The following is a 21,274-nucleotide window of genomic DNA, read 5'->3' on the forward strand; positions in this document are numbered from 1 at the left end:
TGCTGTGAAATTACACTCCATGTGTCCAGTTTCTGCTATTCAAAATACTAATGATGTGTGAAAAAAATGCACATAATTAGATGAATGTGTCAAATAAATTTACTCTCATTATTTCTTTCTTTAATATATATATATATATATATATATATATATATGAATGTAAAATCATACAATCAAAGACACATAAGAACATCATAACATATTTCTTATACCCCAAATAAAAAAACAAAGTACAGTAACCCACACAATGTACATAAAAACAGATGACCTTAAAGTCATGTGATCACAGGCTACAGAGTTTACAGTATTTGTTTTTTTAAACTACCAACATCAGAAATTGACACAAATCACCTTTTGTTAAAGTACTGAAACCCATATTTTCTGGCCATTTAATATCCATAAATGTAAAACCTAACAGCCACTTGAAGATTGCACTTATGATCACAGATACATGGAATTCCTGGAACACTGCCATATGAAAATTTGTTCTTAATAATCTGAACTGAACATTTCCTGCTGTGGTCTCTTCATCTTGAACATAAAACAGAGACATTTTTTTGACAATAATAAGTTGCGTTTGTCAGTGAGCACTAACTACTGAACGTTGGCCATGCAGAGGTTAGCACCAGTTAGGTGTTGCTAAATCAACAGGCTGAAATCTTTAAAATGGCCACTTTGATACTGTTGACTGGTCACAGAAAGTAATAAGAAGCAGAGGATTTTTTTCTAAAGTGCAATAACATAATGGAGTTTACAACAGAGGGGAAAAAGTATTTTTTGTTCATATAGCCATGGTTGTAGTTTTCCAGTAAAATAAATTTAATGTCAATCAAATTTTTCTGGAGTAAAAACTTTTTAAAGAAAGGTAAAGAGTTTTGAAAATAGTGTTTGATCTGTCACAGTTTTTTTTTTTTTTTAGTTTGACAAGTTTTGATCAAACAATAAAATTCACAACACATTCAACAGCTTTGCACAGTGGTGGACTGTAGTCTGTCTAAATTATGGGACTTATTCGTCATATTTTGTATAGTGAAAGCTTGTCTTTGTGACTGGCCTCATCTCAAATATGCAGCTGCAGATTTGCATATGTAAACCATGTGTAATGTGAAAGAGCATTAACATTTCACCGCAGCAGTACAACCAGTTTGAATCAACTGCAACACAGGTCTTAATAACAGATAACCCCTCATTCACTCCTAACTGCATGATTCACCATTTTCTACTCTGTAATACCTCAGAGTCAAACAGCCAATACCATAAACATGAGGTAATGACTTCTTTGAGACTACTCTACTTCCCTTTGTGTGTCAGGAACTACAGCTGTGGTTCAAGTTTGTAAAAGTCTACACCTGTCAGATCAAAGACCACGTCACCATCACCAAGCCTGATAAACACCAGAGTAATAACGGTCATTACTTGTTCTTTTGCACCATAATTGAAAAGAAAGTAATATGCAGTGTTTTGTTGCCAGTAGTTGTTGGTTAGGATATAGAGCAGTTTTTGTCTTTGTCTCTTGAACTCTGACTGAGAGCTCTTCTCCGTCTTATGCTGCCTCTCAGTCCAAAGTCTCTCTGCATCTCCTTCCCCTCTTCTGCCTCTCTGTCTTGGCTCTTCTCGGGCTGCTGCTTACGAAGTTGTGGTGGCAGAGGAATGCGTTCTCCCAGGAAGAAACCTTCCTCCTCTGAGTCTGAGGATGATGAGCAGGTCGAGCAGCAGTCGTCATGTTTGTACTTTCCTGGCTGGAGGGTCAGTGAGGAGGCGTTGGAGGAGCCCCGGCCATCTCTTTCTTTCTCGCCTCTCCAGTCCAGGGTGTCCAGGTGGGGTCGGTCAGGTTGTGTGCTCCGGGAGCGCCTCTCTGAACCTGGGTGAAGAACAGCGTCTGACGGGATGCGGCAGCGACCCCATCCTCGCCTCAGATTGCGTTGCTGGTAAGAAGAGCCATCTGATTGGATAAAAGAAATCGTGAGAAATCCAGAAACGATTTAAATCAGTTAACATTCAACATCCTGAAAGTGTCGTCTTACCCAGCAAATCCATCTGTGGTGGGATGCCTTTCTGCAGATGCAACCTGCTTCCAAAGCCTCCCTCGTCGTCCTCCTCATCTTCATCCTGCTGGTTTTCCTCACCCTCTTGTGTCAGCTCCTCCTCATTCTCATCTTCATCCTCTTCAACAGAGTAGCTGCTACTAATTGGTTCTCTGAAACTAACTCTAGCTGTGCCACTGCGAGTCAGCAGGGATGGAGAACCACAGGGTTGGTCTTCTGGTTGAGGAAGGGCCGGAGGGGGCGAATCCTGGGGCATCAAGTCACGAGACTTAATGGGCAGAGGGGGAGGCAGGATGGGGGAGTTGCTTGATGAGAGGGGAGGTGAGTCAGATGAAATGAACTGGTTGATATGGGAGTTTTTCTGAGGTGGAAACACTAAGGAGAGAATAATTGGAAAACACAATGTAGTTAGAAAACAACATTTCATCTTTAGAGTTATATATCATTAATATAATTTATTTCTGCTACCTTGCATAGCTTGATTTGTCTTTTCAACCCAGTTCCTACAGTCTTTATCAGTTGAGGTTCCTCTTGAGTTCCAACCAGTTATTCCAGTATTTCCATTTAGCACTCCTTGGAACTGAAAACCACTGCCTGGAGGTTTGACACCACAGTCCCTTGGCAGTAAACTGTAATGTGGAACATCACTGGGCCAAGACGGACCTAAGCCATTTCCTAGATGAATGTGGGGCAGAGGTGAGTAGGAGCCTCTCGGATGAGGAAGACCACTGGGTAAAGGAACGCCATTCTGAACTGGAGCAGTGCAGTGGACACCTATAGAAGCAGGTCAATAAAATGCAGTGGAAGGAATAAAACACAATACCATAAATATAAACTCATTGGGACCCAGGCAACATGTCATATTTAAACTTCTCATACTCACCTCTGTTGTCCACTGCAGAGTGGATGCAGTCTTTTGCAGAAGTTACAGTGGGGTTGATGCCCTCTAGTGACTGCAGTGGAGAACCACACTGTAGATGATGTCTCTCTGCTGTGTCCAGTTGTCGATTATCATGAAGCGATTTGCTCTGCAGTGCTGAGTCACAGGAATCCGAGTTATTGGGGTCTTCACCGAGTGAGCAGGATCTGGAGCAGAAGATGAGACCCCCGCGTGGGAGGAAGGGGCGTCCTAGCAGCGGCAGCTGACAGCGAGCGCAGCAGAAACACGACTCCACGGCGTGCCAGTGCTGACCCTCATATGTCATCTGGCCCTGGTCGATGCCTAAGAGGAAATATTCTTGTGATTATCCATATCTGTGCCAGGTGCAGAAATATTTTACTTAGTGTGTGTATTGTGTGTATGCTCTACGTATATACAGTGCCTTGCAAAAGTATTCGGCCCCCTTGAACCTTGCAACCTTTCGCCACATTTCAGGCTTCAAACATAAAGATATAAACTTTAAATTTTTAGTCAAGAATCAACAACAAGTGGGACACAATCGTGAAGTGGAACGAAATTTATTGGATAATTTAAACTTTTATAACAAATAAAAAACTGAAAAGTGGGGCGTGCAATATTATTCGGCCCCCTTGCATTAATACTTTGTAGCGCCACCTTTTGCTCCAATTACAGCTGCAAGTCGCTTGGGGTATGTTTCTATCAGTTTTGCACATCGAGAGACTGAAATTCTTGCCCATTCTTCCTTGCAAAACAGCTCGAGCTCAGTGAGGTTGGATGGAGAGCGTTTGTGAACAGCAGTCTTCAGCTCTATCCACAGATTCTCGATTGGATTCAGGTCTGGACTTTGACTTGGCCATTCTAACACCTGGATACGTTTCTTTGTGAACCATTCCATTGTAGATTTGGCTTTATGTTTTGGATCATTGTCCTGTTGGAAGATAAATCTCCGTCCCAGTCTCAGGTCTTGTGCAGACTCCAACAGGTTTTCTTCCAGAATGGTCCTGTATTTGGCTCCATCCATCTTCCCGTCAATTTTAACCAACCTCCCTGTCCCTGCTGAAGAAAAGCTGGCCCAAACCATGATGCTGCCACCACCATGTTTGACAGTGGGGATGGTATGTTCAGGGTGATGAGCTGTGTTGCTTTTACACCAAACATATCGTTTTGCATTGTGGCCAAAAAGTTCGATTTTGGTTTCATCTGACCAGAGCACCTTCTTCCACATGTTTGGTGCGTCTCCCAGGTGGCTTGTGGCAAACTTTAAACGAGACTTTTTATGGATATCTTTGAGAAATGGCTTTCTTCTTGCCACTCTTCCATAAAGGCCAGATTTGTGCAGTGTACGACTGATTGTTGTCCTATGGACAGACTCTCCTACCTCAGCTGTAGATCTCTGCAGTTCCTCCAGAGTGATCATGGACCTCTTGGCTGCATCTCTGATCAGTTTTCTCCTTGTTTGAGACGAAAGTTTGGAGGGACGGCCGGGTCTTGGTAGATTTGCAGTGGTCTGATACTCCTTCCATTTCAATATGATTGCTTGCACAGTGCTCCTTGAGATGTTTAAAGCTTGGGAAATCTTTTTGTATCCAAATCCGGCTTTAAACTTCCCCACAACAGTATCTCGGACCTGCCTGGTGTGTTCCTTGGTCTTCATGATGCTCTCTGCGATTTAAACAGAACCCTGAGACTATCACAGAGCAGGTGCATTTATACGGAGACTTGATTACACACAGGTGGATTCTATTTATCATCATCAGTCATTTAGGACAACATTGGATCATTCAGAGATCCTCACTGAACTTCTGGAGTGAGTTTGCTGCACTGAAAGTAAAAGGGCCGAATAATACTGCACGCCCCACTTTTCAGTTTTTTATTTGTTGAAAAGGTTTAAATTATCCAATAAATTTCGTTCCACTTCACGATTGTGTCCCACTTGTTGTTGATTCTTGACTAAAAATTCATGGCAGCATCATGGTTTGGGCCTGCTTTTCTTCAGCAGGGACAGGGAGGTTGGTTAAAATTGACGGGAAGATGGATGGAGCCAAATACAGGACCATTCTGGAAGAAAACCTGTTGGAGTCTGCACAAGACCTGAGACTGGGACGGAGATTTATCTTCCAACAGGACAATGATCCAAAACATAAAGCCAAATCTACAATGGAATGGTTCACAAAGAAACGTATCCAGGTGTTAGAATGGCCAAGTCAAAGTCCAGACCTGAATCCAATCGAGAATCTGTGGATAGAGCTGAAGACTGCTGTTCACAAACGCTCTCCATCCAACCTCACTGAGCTCGAGCTGTTTTGCAAGGAAGAATGGGCAAGAATTTCAGTCTCTCGATGTGCAAAACTGATAGAAACATACCCCAAGCGACTTGCAGCTGTAATTGGAGCAAAAGGTGGCGCTACAAAGTATTAATGCAAGGGGGCTGAATAATATTGCACGCCCCACTTTTCAGTTTTTTATTTGTTATAAAAGTTTAAATTATCCAATAAATTTCGTTCCACTTCACGATTGTGTCCCACTTGTTGTTGATTCTTGACTAAAAATTTAAAGTTTATATCTTTATGTTTGAAGCCTGAAATGTGGCGAAAGGTTGCAAGGTTCAAGGGGGCCGAATACTTTCGCAAGGCACTGTACATCAGTCACTGCAACTCTACACTCGTGTGTACATGTATAGTAGTATCAGAGGTGGACTTCACCATCAGGCAGAGGTCGGCATTGTCTTGGGCCCAAAGCTACCAAAGGCCACTATAAAATGCCCAAACAACTTACTGCAGGAACAATAGGGGTAACTATAGATTCTTAAAAAGCCTGTCCCAGCAGCTAGTAGGCGAGAGGCAGTGTATGCCCTGAAGAGGTCACCAGTACTTCACAGGCCCATCACAGAGAGACAAACAACCACTCACTCTCACACTTACTTTTTGGGAGAATTTAGAGTGACCAATTAATCTAAGACGCAAGTCTTTGGATCACGGGAGGAAGTCAGAGCACCCAGAGAGAACCCTTGCATACACAAGGAGACAATGCAAACACCACACAACAAGGCCTGGCCTATGGCTGCCGGGTACTGAAGGCAAGCTGGACCAAAGCTATTCCAACAAAATGACAGAAATTGTTAAGGGACTGCTTCATTACAAAAACAAACAAAAAGAAAAGACTGAGATTTAGGTAATCAGGATTAAGATAATAGGACTGAGATTTAGGTGGTATGCTTGTGAAGTGGTTAGCAATAGCATTCCCTAGTTTAAACATTGACCAGGTGTTTGCATGCACTCCCTGCGTGGGCTCCCTCCTACAGAAAGAAGACATGTATGTTTAGTTAATAGGAAATTCTGAGCTGACTGCAGGTTTAAGTATAAGTAGTTGTTTATATCTGTGTTAACTGTAACGAGAGAGAGAGAAAAAAAAGATTATCTGGTCTACAAGCATAGAAAAGAAGTTTTTATGATTTGTGAAATTGGGCTTCTTGTCTACAAAATACTGAAAAATATCTTCCTGTATGACCTAACGGAAAAGAGATTTAGTGAAAAACAGTAAATGAGTTTTACATTTAACTCAGTACCTATGTGTTCTCCGCAGGTATCACAGTACTCGGCATACAGGGATTCATAGCAGGAGCAGCAGTACGGTCGACTTTCTCTCATGATGTAACGCTGGCCACCCAGTGCAGCCTCACACTCAAAACAGCAGAAGTGCTTCATGTGCCAGTATCTTCCTTCTGCCTCTGTACATTCATCTGCTAGAATAATCTGGAAATGAGAGTTAAAAGGAAAGAGTCAGAGAAGTTATGTCATACAGAAATCACAATCGTAAAAAGCTACAGAATCCTGATAACTTAGTGAACAAATTAGAGAAAGGGATGCCACTGGTGCTCTTCTGTTAGTAGCTAAGCCCCGTCTGGGTCTAAAGAACTCCTGTAGGTCAGTACTGGCATATCCATTAGTAAACTATCTCAACTAATCCCTTAAGTCAGAGAGAGAGGCTATTCAAAACAGAAAGAGACTAACATTAAAAAAACACAAATAATATGCAGCGATTAGAAGAAATACCAAAATACATCTATGATTAAATTGGGGATATATAAATAAAGTATTCTCCTACAAACATTATCAGTCTTTTACACAAGAGATTTACAGTGGTTCCTGCCTTTATTCTTTTTCTGCAAGATATGAAATTTTTATTTTAAAATCTGAACTGGGCTCTTGCAACGAGTCTCTATTTTCTGACTCCCAGAACATTTTACTATGAAGAACTGCTGCACACACATGGAGACTTTCTGGACACAGTCACCTCATCGCAGGCCTGGCAGCGGGGCTTGAGCCTCTCAGCGTGGTGCCGGCCACAGTATATTTGTCCATCCTGGTAAAAGTAAATCAGATCGACCAGCAGCTCATTGCAGGATGCACACTGGAAACACTGAGGGTGCCAGCAGCTGCTGTGTCCTGCCCGACTGGCAAACACAGCTATATCCCCACCACTGATCTGTCTGGCACACTGGAAAAATAGATGTGTTTGGGAGGGGGTGTGGTAGAGAAGGAAGGAAGTTAGGTAGTATATCCTTTAACAAATGGGGAATACTTCAAGCTCTGTGTCTGTGATTATTAAATCTCAGAGTGCCGTGGCCCCTGAGCGATACCTGTGCTTACATGCACAGCAAATTAACCTTTGCCTACATTGAGAGGTTTTCACATCGTTAAAGAGAAAGATTTGTGAACTTTATATTGGTCTCATGATGGAATCTGTTGTATTTTCATTCAGGTATAATAAAAATTCTTTCTACACCTGCTGGCAGATGGCTCCAGTTATGGTTACTGGGAAGAGTCTGACGACACCTCTGCCCAAATTTTCTCTTTTCCTCTGCTGACTGAACAGACGCAACTCCTTTTTCTCCTCCTCGTCCAGAGAGTTACAGTACTGGGGCTGCAGAAAATAAAAAAAATAAAAACAAAAGCATTATTATAAGCTTACAAAATAATAACAGACTTAATTATAGCATGTAATTTACATAAAGTCTGCAAATGATTCTTATTTTATTGAAGAATTGATATGCCATTTAATTCTCATGTTACCTCACTGTCGTGGGCTGGGAGTTGGTGCAGCAGCTGTTTGATTCTGTATCTCTCCCCTGGACTGTTCACGTAAGGCACCCTGTCTTCTGGTAAGCAGCTAAAATACTGGTATACCTATAAAAGAAGAAAATTAAAGCAGAAATAAGAGACAGGCAGCAATTTATCCAATTACAGAGCAATTCACTCAACTGCTGACATAAAACAAAATGTGAATGTATCGAATTGTTCATGTATGAACATGTCCAAGTGAAAGAGAGCATCCTTCATGCCTGTGTAGTATTAATTTATGTCTTGACTCTGCATCTGCTCTTTGCCCTTGTTGTTACCTGTTCAGGCTTGAGCCCAGGTGGGACCCATGCGTACTCCTCGGAGGCGCATCCCGAGTCATCGTCAGAGATAGAGTGTCTCTGGAAGTCTGACACCAGCTTTGTCATCATCTTTTCCAGCTGCCCCGGCACAGAACGCACTGCATGCTCCTCCCGTACACACTTGCAGTGTATGCAGATCTTCCTGTGGAGGCAGAGAGAGAGAGAGTTTTAAGCGTTATCCCTGGGGACTTTCTGTCTGATTTACAACACAAGCAAAGAGTAATCAAATGTCAGACTTTTCATTTAATATTGCATGTGGCTTCTTTAGGTGCTTCAAGTACCATATAGACTAAGTTGTATTTCTGTTTTCCTGTACTGTTTGATAGCAGAAATACACACATAAAATAAAAATAAAAGGACAAAGAGACCTTCTTTAAGATAAAGCAGGACTGTCAGCTGCTGAAACAAACCTTTAAAGAGCCCTTTAAGTAATAACACTCCTTTATAATCACATCCACATGTCATTCACTGTGACTTTAACCATATAATTTACAAACACCCTTTGCCAGAGACATTCCATCAGAAACAATCCCACAAATTATTTCCTGCAGTCAGTATTAATACAACTGTTGTCACAACATGATTAGAAACACACAGAAACAAACAGAAAAATCAATCTCCGGATCAGAGATAAACTCAGATCAATTCATGGCCTCTTCATGCCAACAGGATCTGCATCAGGACCAGCACATCTCCACCAAACAAGCAGGAAATGAGGTCACTGACATAAGCCTGCCTGTCAATCCAGCACAGTTAAGAGAGGGAGGTGAAGATGGGAGCAATAATCTCCCCCTGCCTCGTATTACAAATGTCTTGTCCTCAGATTCTTTATCGCATTCAATCTGGAGGTGGGTGTAGCTGTCTGTGGCACTGGTGGAGTCAGAACAAAATGCCCCAGGCTGAAAGGGAGGTGTGGGCGTCACGTATTTTGACTGGGTGTGACAATGTGACCATATGCAGTATTTACTTCATGTGTACATCTCCATTCTGATTGCATAACAGCTTGCCAGCTGGTACTTGTGGCTCAAGTTCATAAGGCATAAAGCTGCTTTATTCCTGCACCCAACCCCCCATACAACCAAAAAGCTTGAACACTCTCACACAGACAACCCTGTTAAATTACAGAGCCCCACTCTTCTAATAAATCTTTAAAATGTTAGTGACCACTGGTAATAACTAGATATCAGTGTAAATGTATTCCTTTCTCTTTACACATCCTAAGTTAATTGTTGGCAAAACAAAGATAAGAGATGCTATTATGGGATTCCAGCAGCTTTTCCCAAGCTGAGGACAGTATATACTGCTACGTTTTGCATAGGAATGCCCATAATTGCCAAGCCGGTAGATCCTATGTAAATAGTAAGAAACAGAGCAAGCCAGTTTTTGTCATGTTCAAGTCATGTTGGCACAAATCTGGTCCCAGCTGTTTGTCTGTATGAGCCTGTGTTAACAAAAGGGGAGGCAAGAACGCAAAGCCCACGTATGTGGGTATAAAGACACAGTCAGAGACCTGGCATGATGGGACAGATGGCAGATACTCATCTCATATGGCGGTTACCCCACTGATGCCGCACCACCACCACAGCCTCCACATACAGAAATGAAAGTAGGTGTGACAAAAATGCAAATCAACAACTGCAAGAGGCAATCCACTGTAACATACTGTGTAGCTACCAGAAAGAGACATTTTTAAAACATATTCATTAATTTGTGTGCACCAACAAGCAGCACATTTTAGAACAGTCTTGTGGAGCTGCGATTTACTCAGAACCTGCTGTGATGAGCCTTATCCTGTTAAACTGTCGAGTCAGTGGCCTGTGGTGTAATGCAGCTCGTCTCTTTTCCATCTGGATATGAACCATGTTTATTTGTGATTTGTCAAAAATGAATTAGAAGCTCCAAAAAAGGGAAAGTATATAAAGTATGCTTTCATTGCCCAAGAAGAAATTTGAGCTCTCAAATTTTTAATTTGAGAACTCATGTTTCTTTTGCTCTGGCAGAGTTCACCAGATCGCCTGTCATTTTATGGATTTTTATTATAATTATTATTATTATTATTATTATTATTATTATTTTGCCTGCCCACACACCAATCATAACATTCATCAAAATTGAGATGGTTTTGGAAATGCTACACAGGGAAAGGCTATTACTTAATCCAGGTGTATTTAGAAGAATGATCTGATCTTGAAAGCTAAAACAAACTTTCCAGACTAATTCACATTTGACTGGCAAAGATGACCAGGAAATATACAGGGCATGAATAAATAAACCTGCGTGAAACAACATAAATAAAGAAATAGCAACTTTCAGAAGCAGCTTTATTCTAAAAAGGCCTGCTGTGTCTGACTTAAAATAACAAAAGGAAGTAGTGTGTAGTTTCCTTTAATCAGATTGGGAGAATACACAGGGGACTGGGTTAAATAATAGAGTTACTCAGAAAAACAGAAAGTAATAGTGAAGTACTGGATACACCACCAACCATGTGTGTTACTAACAGGAGGCATGGCAGATGCTGTTTAGACAGGCATCCACAATCTGCCTCCAAATTTGTTTTGATGGTTGTTACTGACCCTGCTGGTGCAGCATCACTGTTATTGTGGGACATATTTGCATGTCTTTGCATTTACTGACTAAATGATCATAAAGATAAACCAAAGATAATAAAGCATAATTATTGTCTTCCAATGGGTGTATGAATAAAAACAGCAAAAAAGCATATCTCTGAAAGCATACATAGTCCATACAGATAGTTCTTGATGTACATAGCAAATATAGCAATTAACATCTAAAGTAATAGAATCAAGTATCTATCTATCCATCTATCCATCTATCTATCTATCTATGGAGAAGCTGCATTCAGCTTCTATGCTCCACATGTCTGAACAAACTCCCAGAAAGCCTCAGATTTGCCTCAGATATTTAAATCCCAGTTAACGACCCACCTGCTCTCTGCCGTTTCTTTCAAGGTTGAATTTTTAAACTTGATCATGTTTTTATCTAATGTTTTTTGTTGTGTTGAATTGTGCTGTACAAATACACTTGCCTTGCCTAACGACTGTTTCTATCTCTAACCCTGACAATCAGTATGAAAAAATGGTTTCTTCATTACCTTTTGCAATACTCATGCTATATCAATCCCAGTTAGCACGTCGTTGTCCCATCCAGACCAGTGTTCCTCTGAAACTGTAAAGATCTGCATCCAGTAGGTTTCTATTCCCTAACATGCTGGCTGACAGTAAGAGGAGGATATTCTGTGGCAGCTCCTTTCCATGTGATAATTTCTCTGTCTGAGCAGCTCTTTTTAACGTCCCCACCAGCTTTGACTCCCACCCTCCTCCACCCTGCATGGGGGCGCAAACAAAAGGCTTCATCGCACTGAACACAACCCAAAATACACAAAGATTTTTAAGTGCTCACAAACTTAGTCAATATATAAGGTCAAGTACACACGCAGCAGAAGTTTGTATACATTTCTAATAAGACTCACAATTTACTAGCAACTGCACTTATAATAAAATAAAGAATACTTTATTAATCCCCAGAAGGGAAATTATTAATCTTGAGGATAAAAAAATGTCCTGGTGACAATCACCAAGGCTGCACACATGCTGTCGATCCGCCTGTGGCCAAACTGCTGTAACTGACTCATAACAGATGGATGATTGTTGCTTTAACGCCATTATTAACATGAATAAGAGGGGCAGATTTTGGGTCTGTGAGCAATGCTTTGCTGTCAAATTTGTCACACTACGTGATCAAGATGGCCAAACGTGACAACAAAATCCAACCAAGCAGCGTGACGTTCAATCTCTGTAAAGTCACGACAGATCTGGCCGCTCAGTAAAGACTAGAAAACACACCGACTTTAAAAGAAACTTCTGTTTTTCTTTGACTTGCTGTGTTGTGAATTACACATCTTTTAGTTTTGGAGTATTGGTGAAATCACATGAATGCCATCTTAGGATTAGTTTTAACCACTTTCTTTCCCAAATTAGTGATAAAATTCATCAAAAGGATAATTGCCAGATTTATCAATAATGAAAAGGACTTTTAGCAACAGTGAAAGCACAATGACAATTATTTTAAAACTGCCAATCTAAACTACGTATTGGGCATTTTTATTGCATTATACATTAAATCGATGGGACAGCCAGTGTAGCAGCCATTTGATAACCCTCTGTATCATAATCTATAACTAAAGCTAACTGTAGTAGGAAGGGAAAGTGAACTATCAAATCTGAGACCAAGAAACAGATGGGCCTCGTCTCGTAACTCTCTGCCACTAGAAAATGGCTGAGTAGTTGCCACACGGTTACCCAGACTAATAGCAGTGGTGACTTTGAACACTTTTGAAACGTGGTGGGGACCTGTGGGTCAGAAATAACTCAATTCACTTGCTGCTGGGCAGAGGAAGCACCATCTGCCTCCCTCCCCAGTTTAAGATCTGCCTGGAAAAGCTCATGGATGAAGATGGATCACTTCCCTCTCAGCTAGCATCACCAGCTGAGCCTGTGGTTGCTTGGTTGATCTTTCCCTTCAGCAAAGGCATGAGTCTCAATGGGAAATTAAAAAGGATGCACTTTGAATCAGACTCTGGGGTCTGAAAGACTGACCCCTATAAATCTCAATCATTTAATCACTTTCATCTCGGTCATTTGTCTCGATCGGTTAAGAGACTTGAAATGTCTAAACAAGACATGGATCTTTGTCATCTTTTCTAAAGTCATTTCTGTCTGGCGGCCATATGCATAATGAAAAAAATGCAAACAAAAAAAGCACATTATGTTAATCCTACAAAGATTAAATATACTGTAAACAGATCAATGAGCGGTTGGAGGTCGAGCACAGCACGTGTTTTAGATTATATCCTAACTTCTAAGCTTTTGTGTTGGCTTGAACCGGGGAAAAATAATTGGAAAAAAGTGCATGAGAAGATGATTAAACGACATGTTTCTGTGTTTTTTATTTTCTTCTGTGCATCACAAAGCCATGACTGGTTTCAGTAATGCATCTGGGATTGAAACGGAGCTTTATGACGATAAATAAACCATCTTCATATCTCCCTACATTACATGAGAGGGTAAACCGCCCCTGCCTGATCTTATTAACACGATTGACAGGATTGTGCTAAAGAGATTTACGTTGAAAGACTAAAGAAAAGAGGGAAAGGGGTCCTCACGAGACAACAATCAAAAAACAGATTCACGTATGAAGACGGTTGTTAGTTAGGTGTAGCTAAACAAGTAGCTACAATAGTTACATGGCAGGAACTAAAAGTCATTGCACTAACAATTAGCTCTCAACTCACACTGTAGTTGCCTACAAAAACATTCATCTTGATTTGGGCCAAAGCTTGACTTGTGAATGAGATAACCATTTAGTGCTTTGGTCCAAAAAGCAAGTGTTTGCTCTTCTTAAAAGGGCTCCTGCTGAGCAGATGCACAATAGAATCCCATTTTCAGCACGATAAATGATAAATGATAAATGATAAATACTGCACTGGCTGATGTAGTTGAAACTGTTGCAGCTCTGATGTGGCAGATTCTACACACGTGGCAGGATGACTACTGGTAATCCTGCTGCTCTGCTGTGATTCATTTCTACATGTAGATAATGTTTACACAAACAAACTGCAGCAGCTGTTGTTGTGGATCTCAAGGCTTAATGGCATTCATGTATAACCCTAATTCTTTATGACAACAGTCAGTTGGGATGATCTGCTCTATGAAGTATCGTGTGGAGCAGAGGGTCATGCGTCATGTGGGTTGTCCGCTAATGTATATCCGTACCGATCATGTACACAGATCACAGCTAAGCCGATTTCTATCTATAGAGAAATGTTGCTGTCCTTCTTAAAACTGTCCTCAAAAGACAAACTCTAATCAATCACACAAAATCAGAGCTGCTTTTCAATATGAAAAAATGCTGCTTATTGGCTATTTGTTACATGCAATGACACAAAACCAACTTAGTCAAAGCCTCTGTGACATCTAGTTCTCTATACAGCTGGTTTTTCAGTAATAATGGTTTTTAAGATTTGTTGTCAGCAGTTGTGTAAGATCTAGAAAGCAGCAGGAGAATCTGTGACTCAAGGTGAAGATAAATATGCAGCATGAAACAAACATTTCCTGCATAGTTCCCAGGCAGCGCTAACAGTGTTTAAGAGCCCTTGGGTTTATACCTCCAGCCATGGACACGGAAGCCGGGGCACTGGTCTCCACAGCGCATGCAGGGCTGGCCTCTGTCTGGGTCCTCTTCCTCCTGCTGAAAACACAACATGAAGTCATTTCGGCTCACGACATTTCCTGATTGGAGTACCATTTGTATCTTTTGGCAAATGACACTTGGGTTTGAACAAAGGTTAATGCATTTTTCTTTTTTGTGAGATGTGGTCAAAGAAACATCTACATCATGAGGTGTAGTGTGGGAAACTATAAACTACATAATGTCAGTAGTAAAGTAGGCTGATAAGTATCCCTTCATTAAACTAAAAGGAATTATAAGCCTGCATAATGCTGGAGTGGATTAATTTTATTTACACAGCAGTTTTCTGTGTGGTTAACAAGAATAGTTTTATATATGAATTGTCAACTTTCACTGAAGACCAAGAGCTACATCTTGCAACTTATATTGAACTGATTTAAGTTCACCTGTTTCTATAAGAGCACTTCAGCCACAGAGCTACACTGAGCCTTCTGAGGTAATACATGTAAAAATGTCAAAAAGGCTTTTTGCCAAAAGTGCTGAGCGGTGCTTTAGACTTCGCCAAGGGCAACTCTGCAGCTTAGCACTAAAACAACCAACTCACATCTCACGTCTACTCCTGCAGCCTTGCGTGATTGTGTGTGTGCAGGCTACATACTGCAGACGCAGGCCTCTTTTTAGAGATGGGAGGAAGGAAGCAGACAGGATGAGAGCTGCACCCTTTCCCTCTCCATGTATTCGTTCTGTTTCTACTTTCTATTCTATCAGCGCTAGCTGTGAGAACACATTGTTAAACAAACTACAACCAAACAGTGTGATCTGTATTTGTTTCCTTTTGGTGGGACTTTATCTGTATATTAATCCAATGGGTTTTCACTTTTTTTTTTCGTGAAGGAACTTTAAAAAAAACCTAACGTGCTAACCAAAAGCCCACACAGTTATGTGGTGGCAAGACTTGATAAAATCTAACTTAAAGCTGACTTTTAAATGCATGAACAAATTGTACATGAAACTGCACAAATCTGGCTTTAACAAGCAAAGCAATAAAATCAAGATATGCAATACACAGAGTGCCTGTGCATACCTGTTCATTTTACTCCCCCCCTCAATCATTCTAACCACTAAACTATCAACATTCATGTCAAGCCTGTTTCCCCAGCAGATTTTAATATGCATTACCCTGACTGGCAGCACTGTTTACAGTCATATTCAAGAGTTGTTGCAGAAATAAAAGCATTTTGTTTTTGAACTTTGAAACAGCAGGTAGTTTATATTGTTTCATTTTCTGTGTTTTTTTAAATTAGAAGTGATTCTGTTTGAAGTTGCGTCACGTCCAATGTGAATATGTTTGGTTATTTGCATTGATAAGTAACATATATACAAGTCTAAAGTCATGTTTAGCTGATACTTCTAATGCGTCACAGTCTGTCATGTTAACAGACACAAGCTGAGATCAGTCTTATTCCATGCTGCTTCATTAATCACCTCTCAGCCAGGTATGAACGGTGACAATATGGGTTAAATGAAGCATAGAGATGATTTCTGGATGACTGGGCTTTTCAGTTGTTAGTTTCTCAGCAACAAGTTCCTACGTTGTCACACTGACATGGTGCTGGGAGGCACACATTACAAAAAGTCTGTACATTCAACACAGGTAGACAACTATACTCCTGAATATTATGAAAAGAAAATAGCTGCAGGATAAGGACACTTTTGGAAACTGTACCCGACCTGAACTGATTACAGCTTCATGCCTTATTATCCTCTTCTTTTTCTTAAGAGACTTTTTGACCTGATTTAAGCGATGCATGACTGTATTACTACATTTCATGCTGGTACAGTAAAAAGAAAATACTTTACCTCGACTAAACAATTCTGAAGGGTTGAAAAAGCACTTGTGAAATCTAAAAAAAGATGTTCTGACTGTTTGACCTCTGTAACTGTTGCTGAGAACTTGTTGTCTTTGCATTAAACAGTTTTGTACTCCTGTGGAAATTCTGTAAAAGCCAAATTACTGTGGGAACATAATAAAATGGCACTTCTCACCTTCTGAGGATTGTAGGGAAAAAAAGATGTTTCAGTAGCAAGAAGACTAATCTCTTCTTCTCCCCGTGATTCTGGTATCCTACATGCAAAGATTATCTGTCCTTCTGATCTCATGCTGCCCCTGTAAAATGGGGTTCTTGTGATGAAGAGGTTAAGGCTTTGCTGTAAGTTAAAGGGATTCTGCTCACATCTTATATTATAGAGAAATAATATAGGGCGTGGTTTAAGGAATCTCGCATTCACCTTATATTATTTCTCTATAGCAGCATGTTAGCCAACTGTGTCTCTACCCCTCCGGTTGATGAGATGGAAGTGTTCCCAAAAACAAAGCTGAATGAAGCTAATGGTTTGGTCTAATTCTAACACAGTGTGATATTAAACAGATAAAAGGGTCAACATCATGACACGTCTGATCACTCACTTAAGGACAGATAGTAATCAAGAATTAAGCATGGTTTCAGTCGTGACGTAGTAAAGATTAGGGTTTAGAAATTCTGAGAAAAAGCTATAAATCACCATGAAATATTTAGTTAACTGATGAAGCCTACTACGAAACAACTGAACATCCTGGATAGTTTAAAGTGTTTTTGCACATCTCTGAAACAGCCACGCTCTATCCATTTAAGTTAATATTTATAGTCAAAACTATGAACTATTAAACCGTGTCAGCTTGGTACAACGTAACACTGAAGGTGATTACAAGATGTAAACAGAAACCAGATGGAAAAACATACATGTCTATGGGTCTCCCTATTGTTATCGTTAAGCCTTCAAACTTTTCTACAGACTCTTTATGTTAAGTACACAACGAGTGATCCATGATAACACAATTACTTTTCACATTTTTGTAAAAATCAAATGCAAAAGTCGGAAAACAATTATCAATGTTACTACTATGATGCTAAGAGACCTTTATTTTGATGCATAAATTGTGATGGACACTTTCTGTCAAACTTTGCACCAATCAGAGAGTTTAAATTGGCAGTAGTGTCTAATCAGGGCAGCCATAGATCAACTAGCAACAAGAATGTTATGTCTGTCTGAAAAGAACAAACATAATGGTTCTCTGTTTGGAATAAAGTCAAAAGGTTGTTTTGATGCTCACTGGTGCCAAAAACTAGCCGAGCTGGAGCTGATTTTGTGAGGATAGTAGGTAAATTTTCAATAGGAAAAACCACATTTAGGAAGAAGTTTAAATATGTAAATAGTTTCTGTTGTGTGATGTTTTAATTCCAATATTTTTTTCTCCTGAAAGCCAAGACTTAACAACGATATGTAGATGAGAAAAGACCTGGTCACAGTTGGTCTGGTTGTTATTTCAACTAAATACTACAAGTAATAAATTCTGTCTTGTTTTTGTTTTTTTTGGTTGGCCTCTATGGTGATATATCAATTGGTACGTTAATTTCAGCACATTCATTTTCACTTTTAGCATAATTTTAGCACTCATAATCTCACACCGATGCTGTCCTAAAAAAAAGTATATTGTATATTATTGTATGTATGTTGACTGCTTTAAAGGAGTTGAGTTTCTATGTGTTTTTTACATATTAACAAAAACAACAACAAAAACAAACAGATGGATCAAAAATATAAAAAAAATGGATTGGAGTTTTAAGGGTTAATAACAGAACTGACAAGTCAATGACAAAAAGCACTGCAGGTTTATTATACATTTCCTTGTCCTGACTGTAGTGTACTAAAAGCCAGAAAAAGCCTCAAGGGTTTCATATGTTGTAATTTAGTTTATCATAAAAGATAATGTGTCAAGTCTGTGTCTAAAGAAGGAGGCTTTCCTTTGTGTAAGGATGTGATGGGAGTGGTGTCGGAAGTTTCCTCTAAACAAAGTGTGGGTAAAGTAAATAATATTTTCCCCACACTTCAAGATCAGTTCAGTTCACATGCTCACACTTAGACCATGTTTAGCCAGACTTTTGATATCAACTCTTTTGTTTTAAGTGGATATAAGATTTGATCACATGGCGGTTTGCTTGAGCTCCATCTTGCTACCTGGTAACGCTGTAACCAGGTGACAGACATGCTGAAAGGCTTCCTGCTTTTTATCTTACATGTGCATGCAACAGCAAAGGCCAAGCCAGGGATTACTTACAATACTATAGCAACAAGGGATAAATAATACACCAGAATGGTGCAAGTTGACCCATAGTAAGTGTGTGGAACTCCTCAGGTAAGGAAGGAGCTCACTTAAAAGGCTCATGACCCCCTGAAAGAAATGACTGAGTTTGGTTGTCAAAGTTGTGCTGATGAATGGATTAAAAATGATCAGAAGAGGTCACGGGCTGGGGGACTTTGCTGCCTTGGCATGCTGAGTACACCTCCCTTCACTAGGCAGGATCAAACACACCGCTTGCCTTCCAGCCTTCTCCTCACCTCCTTCTCTCTCATGGTTTATGCACTAATGCTTCCTGCAGCTGAGGTCAACTTAAAAAACAATATTTTAGTTCATTACGTAAAGTTATCATTCTGAGGGTCAAAAGGAGATTTATCTGTGTCTGTGGTGTAGAGTAAGTGGAGTCTCTCAGACAAAACACAGTGTAGACTTTAAGCAATAGAAGATGTTTTTCACAGTAGATATTTTGGCTTGATGATCTTAAAGTTCAGGTGTAAACATCAATGTGGCAAAAAAGAAACTGTTATGAATAGCTGTACTGGGAGTGCAGAGTGCCATACCAGACCCAGAGACCTTGGCAGCTTTTTTTTTTTTTAAAGCAACATAAATTCATGTTTCAGTAGCAGATGACTTGTCAGACTCTCTTAAAACTGCTAGAAAACTTGGGTCAACAATGTATCTTCATGCAGATCAGACTGTAAAATTATGTTCCCTTATTCAAAATTATGAAAACACTACAGTTATTAAGCTCTTCTGTGATGCACAGGTATATGGGTAGACTCTCTTTATTCATATGAGAATATCTTTACCTGCATAATTCCAGTTAGTATTAATTACACCTTTTTTTTCCATTTTCATCTCATATTCAACATAAAGAAAAGTAGAGAGTAATCAGGTCAAGATATGGAGGATGTCATTAATTAATTAATTAATTAATGAATTAATAAAATTAATAAGACACTACATATATTGGAGTCTTTTGAAGTATGAAATTTAGTGCCAATGTGATGCTATGAATATATATTCAATAATAATATTATTAATCAATGCTTTAGTGTACTTTTTAGCATGTAATTTGAACAAGCAAATAGATTTAGGAATATTGTTAAAACTTTATGCAAACTATAATAAATGCTAATGATTCAACAGCTTCAACAAAGCTAAAGAAGTTTTGAAAGAGTTAATGATCTGGCTTCTACACTAAGTGTGTTGATTTTACACATCAGGCACATTGCAAACTGCAAGTATAGGAAATATTCCAGCTGTTCTGCAGAACCAGATGTTTGTTGACACACAGCCGTCACCTACTCAACAAGCTGACAATGTAGGCTGTGTTTGAAGCAAAATCTCAACTATGAAAAACAATTTTAGGCCCGATTTGTTCACATTACAATGGGAGTCTGACAAAAGAAATAAACATGAACCGCCATACCGACCTGCTCAGGTACAAATAAATGACGTAGTTTCTCCCCTCCTGACTGTACCTGGAGCGCCCGACATGACTCAAGAAAGAAAGAATGCCTGACTTCTGGGACACGCTGTGATAAAACTGCATATTTACCCTAACTAGTGGGGAAATGCGCCTGTTTTTATCAGTAAAAAAGCAACTGGCCAAACAAAAGCCAGGTGAAGGTGGGACGAAGTTCCGCTTAGACCGCTTTTGGACTTCAAAACAAGTTAATGTCCTGTCTACTTTTATAGTGAAGTAAGGACACTCTAAAATATATATTAAAAGATGCCCAAACGTACACTTTGTGTTATATGAATATGGTCCCCAAAAAGTTAAAAAACTTGAGAAAGGAGGAATAAATAGAAGGCAAAAAAAAAAAAAAAAAAAAAACAACACTTACCGAGCGGTTCGACCGTCGCTTTTTAGACCCGCGCAGGAACATGATGTCGACGGAAGGTTAAAAGAAAAACAGTTGCCGACTAAACCAAAGAAGAGGACAAACATTAAGGTCTGAAAAGTACCAGAAGCACAATCTGTGCTGAATTACATGCTACTCCCAGCGGACTGCCCCGGACTCTTCATTTCGTCTTGGCTTACGACTTTGGCATCGGATCCTAACAGGAAAGCTAGCATAACTGACTAGAAACAGGACTTCCGTCTGATTTTCAAAATAAAACATGTAATTGACTACATGTTTGAAATGGCTCAAAGCAGGACACTAAATACACGAAATTTACAAATAAGTCTAACATAGCACAAAAAGGAAGGGAATCTGTGCTTGGTGAGGAAATACATGATAAGGAAAATGCATTTGTGGGATGAGTAGCAGAGTTGGAAAAAGTGAGCTGTGCCCATAAAAATGCACCGAATCTGCAATATTTTATTTATTTTATTTTATTTTATTTTATTTTATTTTATTTTATTTTATTTTATTTATTTATTTATTTTTGTCTTTATTGGGCTGGATGACTAAAGTCTGAAGAAATAAAACATACTGGTAATTTAACTAATAGCTAAAACAATCTTGCACCTGCTCCTCATGCTGGTCACACAC

General features: G+C 39.7%; 1 protein-coding gene across 4 annotated transcripts; it reads right to left on the reverse strand.

The window, feature by feature from the left end:
* Positions 1 to 873: 873 nt before the first annotated feature.
* prickle3 (prickle homolog 3) lies at positions 874 to 20,829 on the reverse strand. Of its 4 annotated transcripts, none has more exons than XM_042004264.1 (11): positions 20,621 to 20,796; positions 14,571 to 14,653; positions 8,345 to 8,528; positions 8,019 to 8,132; positions 7,732 to 7,869; positions 7,240 to 7,443; positions 6,512 to 6,698; positions 2,929 to 3,267; positions 2,514 to 2,819; positions 2,025 to 2,420; positions 874 to 1,942 (listed from the first exon to the last, which is right to left on the reverse strand). In XM_042004264.1, the coding sequence occupies exons 1-11, from the start codon at positions 20,660 to 20,662 to the stop codon at positions 1,482 to 1,484; spliced, it is 2,454 nt and encodes an 817-aa protein (XP_041860198.1). In that variant the 5' UTR covers positions 20,663 to 20,796; the 3' UTR covers positions 874 to 1,481. The 4 variants fall into 4 exon arrangements, with proteins under 4 accessions (XP_041860198.1, XP_041860200.1, XP_041860199.1 ...); XM_042004266.1 differs by having other exon boundaries at positions 20,768 to 20,787; XM_042004265.1 differs by lacking the exon at positions 14,571 to 14,653 and having other exon boundaries at positions 20,621 to 20,829.
* Positions 20,830 to 21,274: the final 445 nt, after the last annotated feature.

This window comes from Melanotaenia boesemani, chromosome 13 (assembly GCF_017639745.1).
Source record: "Melanotaenia boesemani isolate fMelBoe1 chromosome 13, fMelBoe1.pri, whole genome shotgun sequence".
NCBI lineage: Eukaryota > Metazoa > Chordata > Actinopteri > Atheriniformes > Melanotaeniidae > Melanotaenia > Melanotaenia boesemani.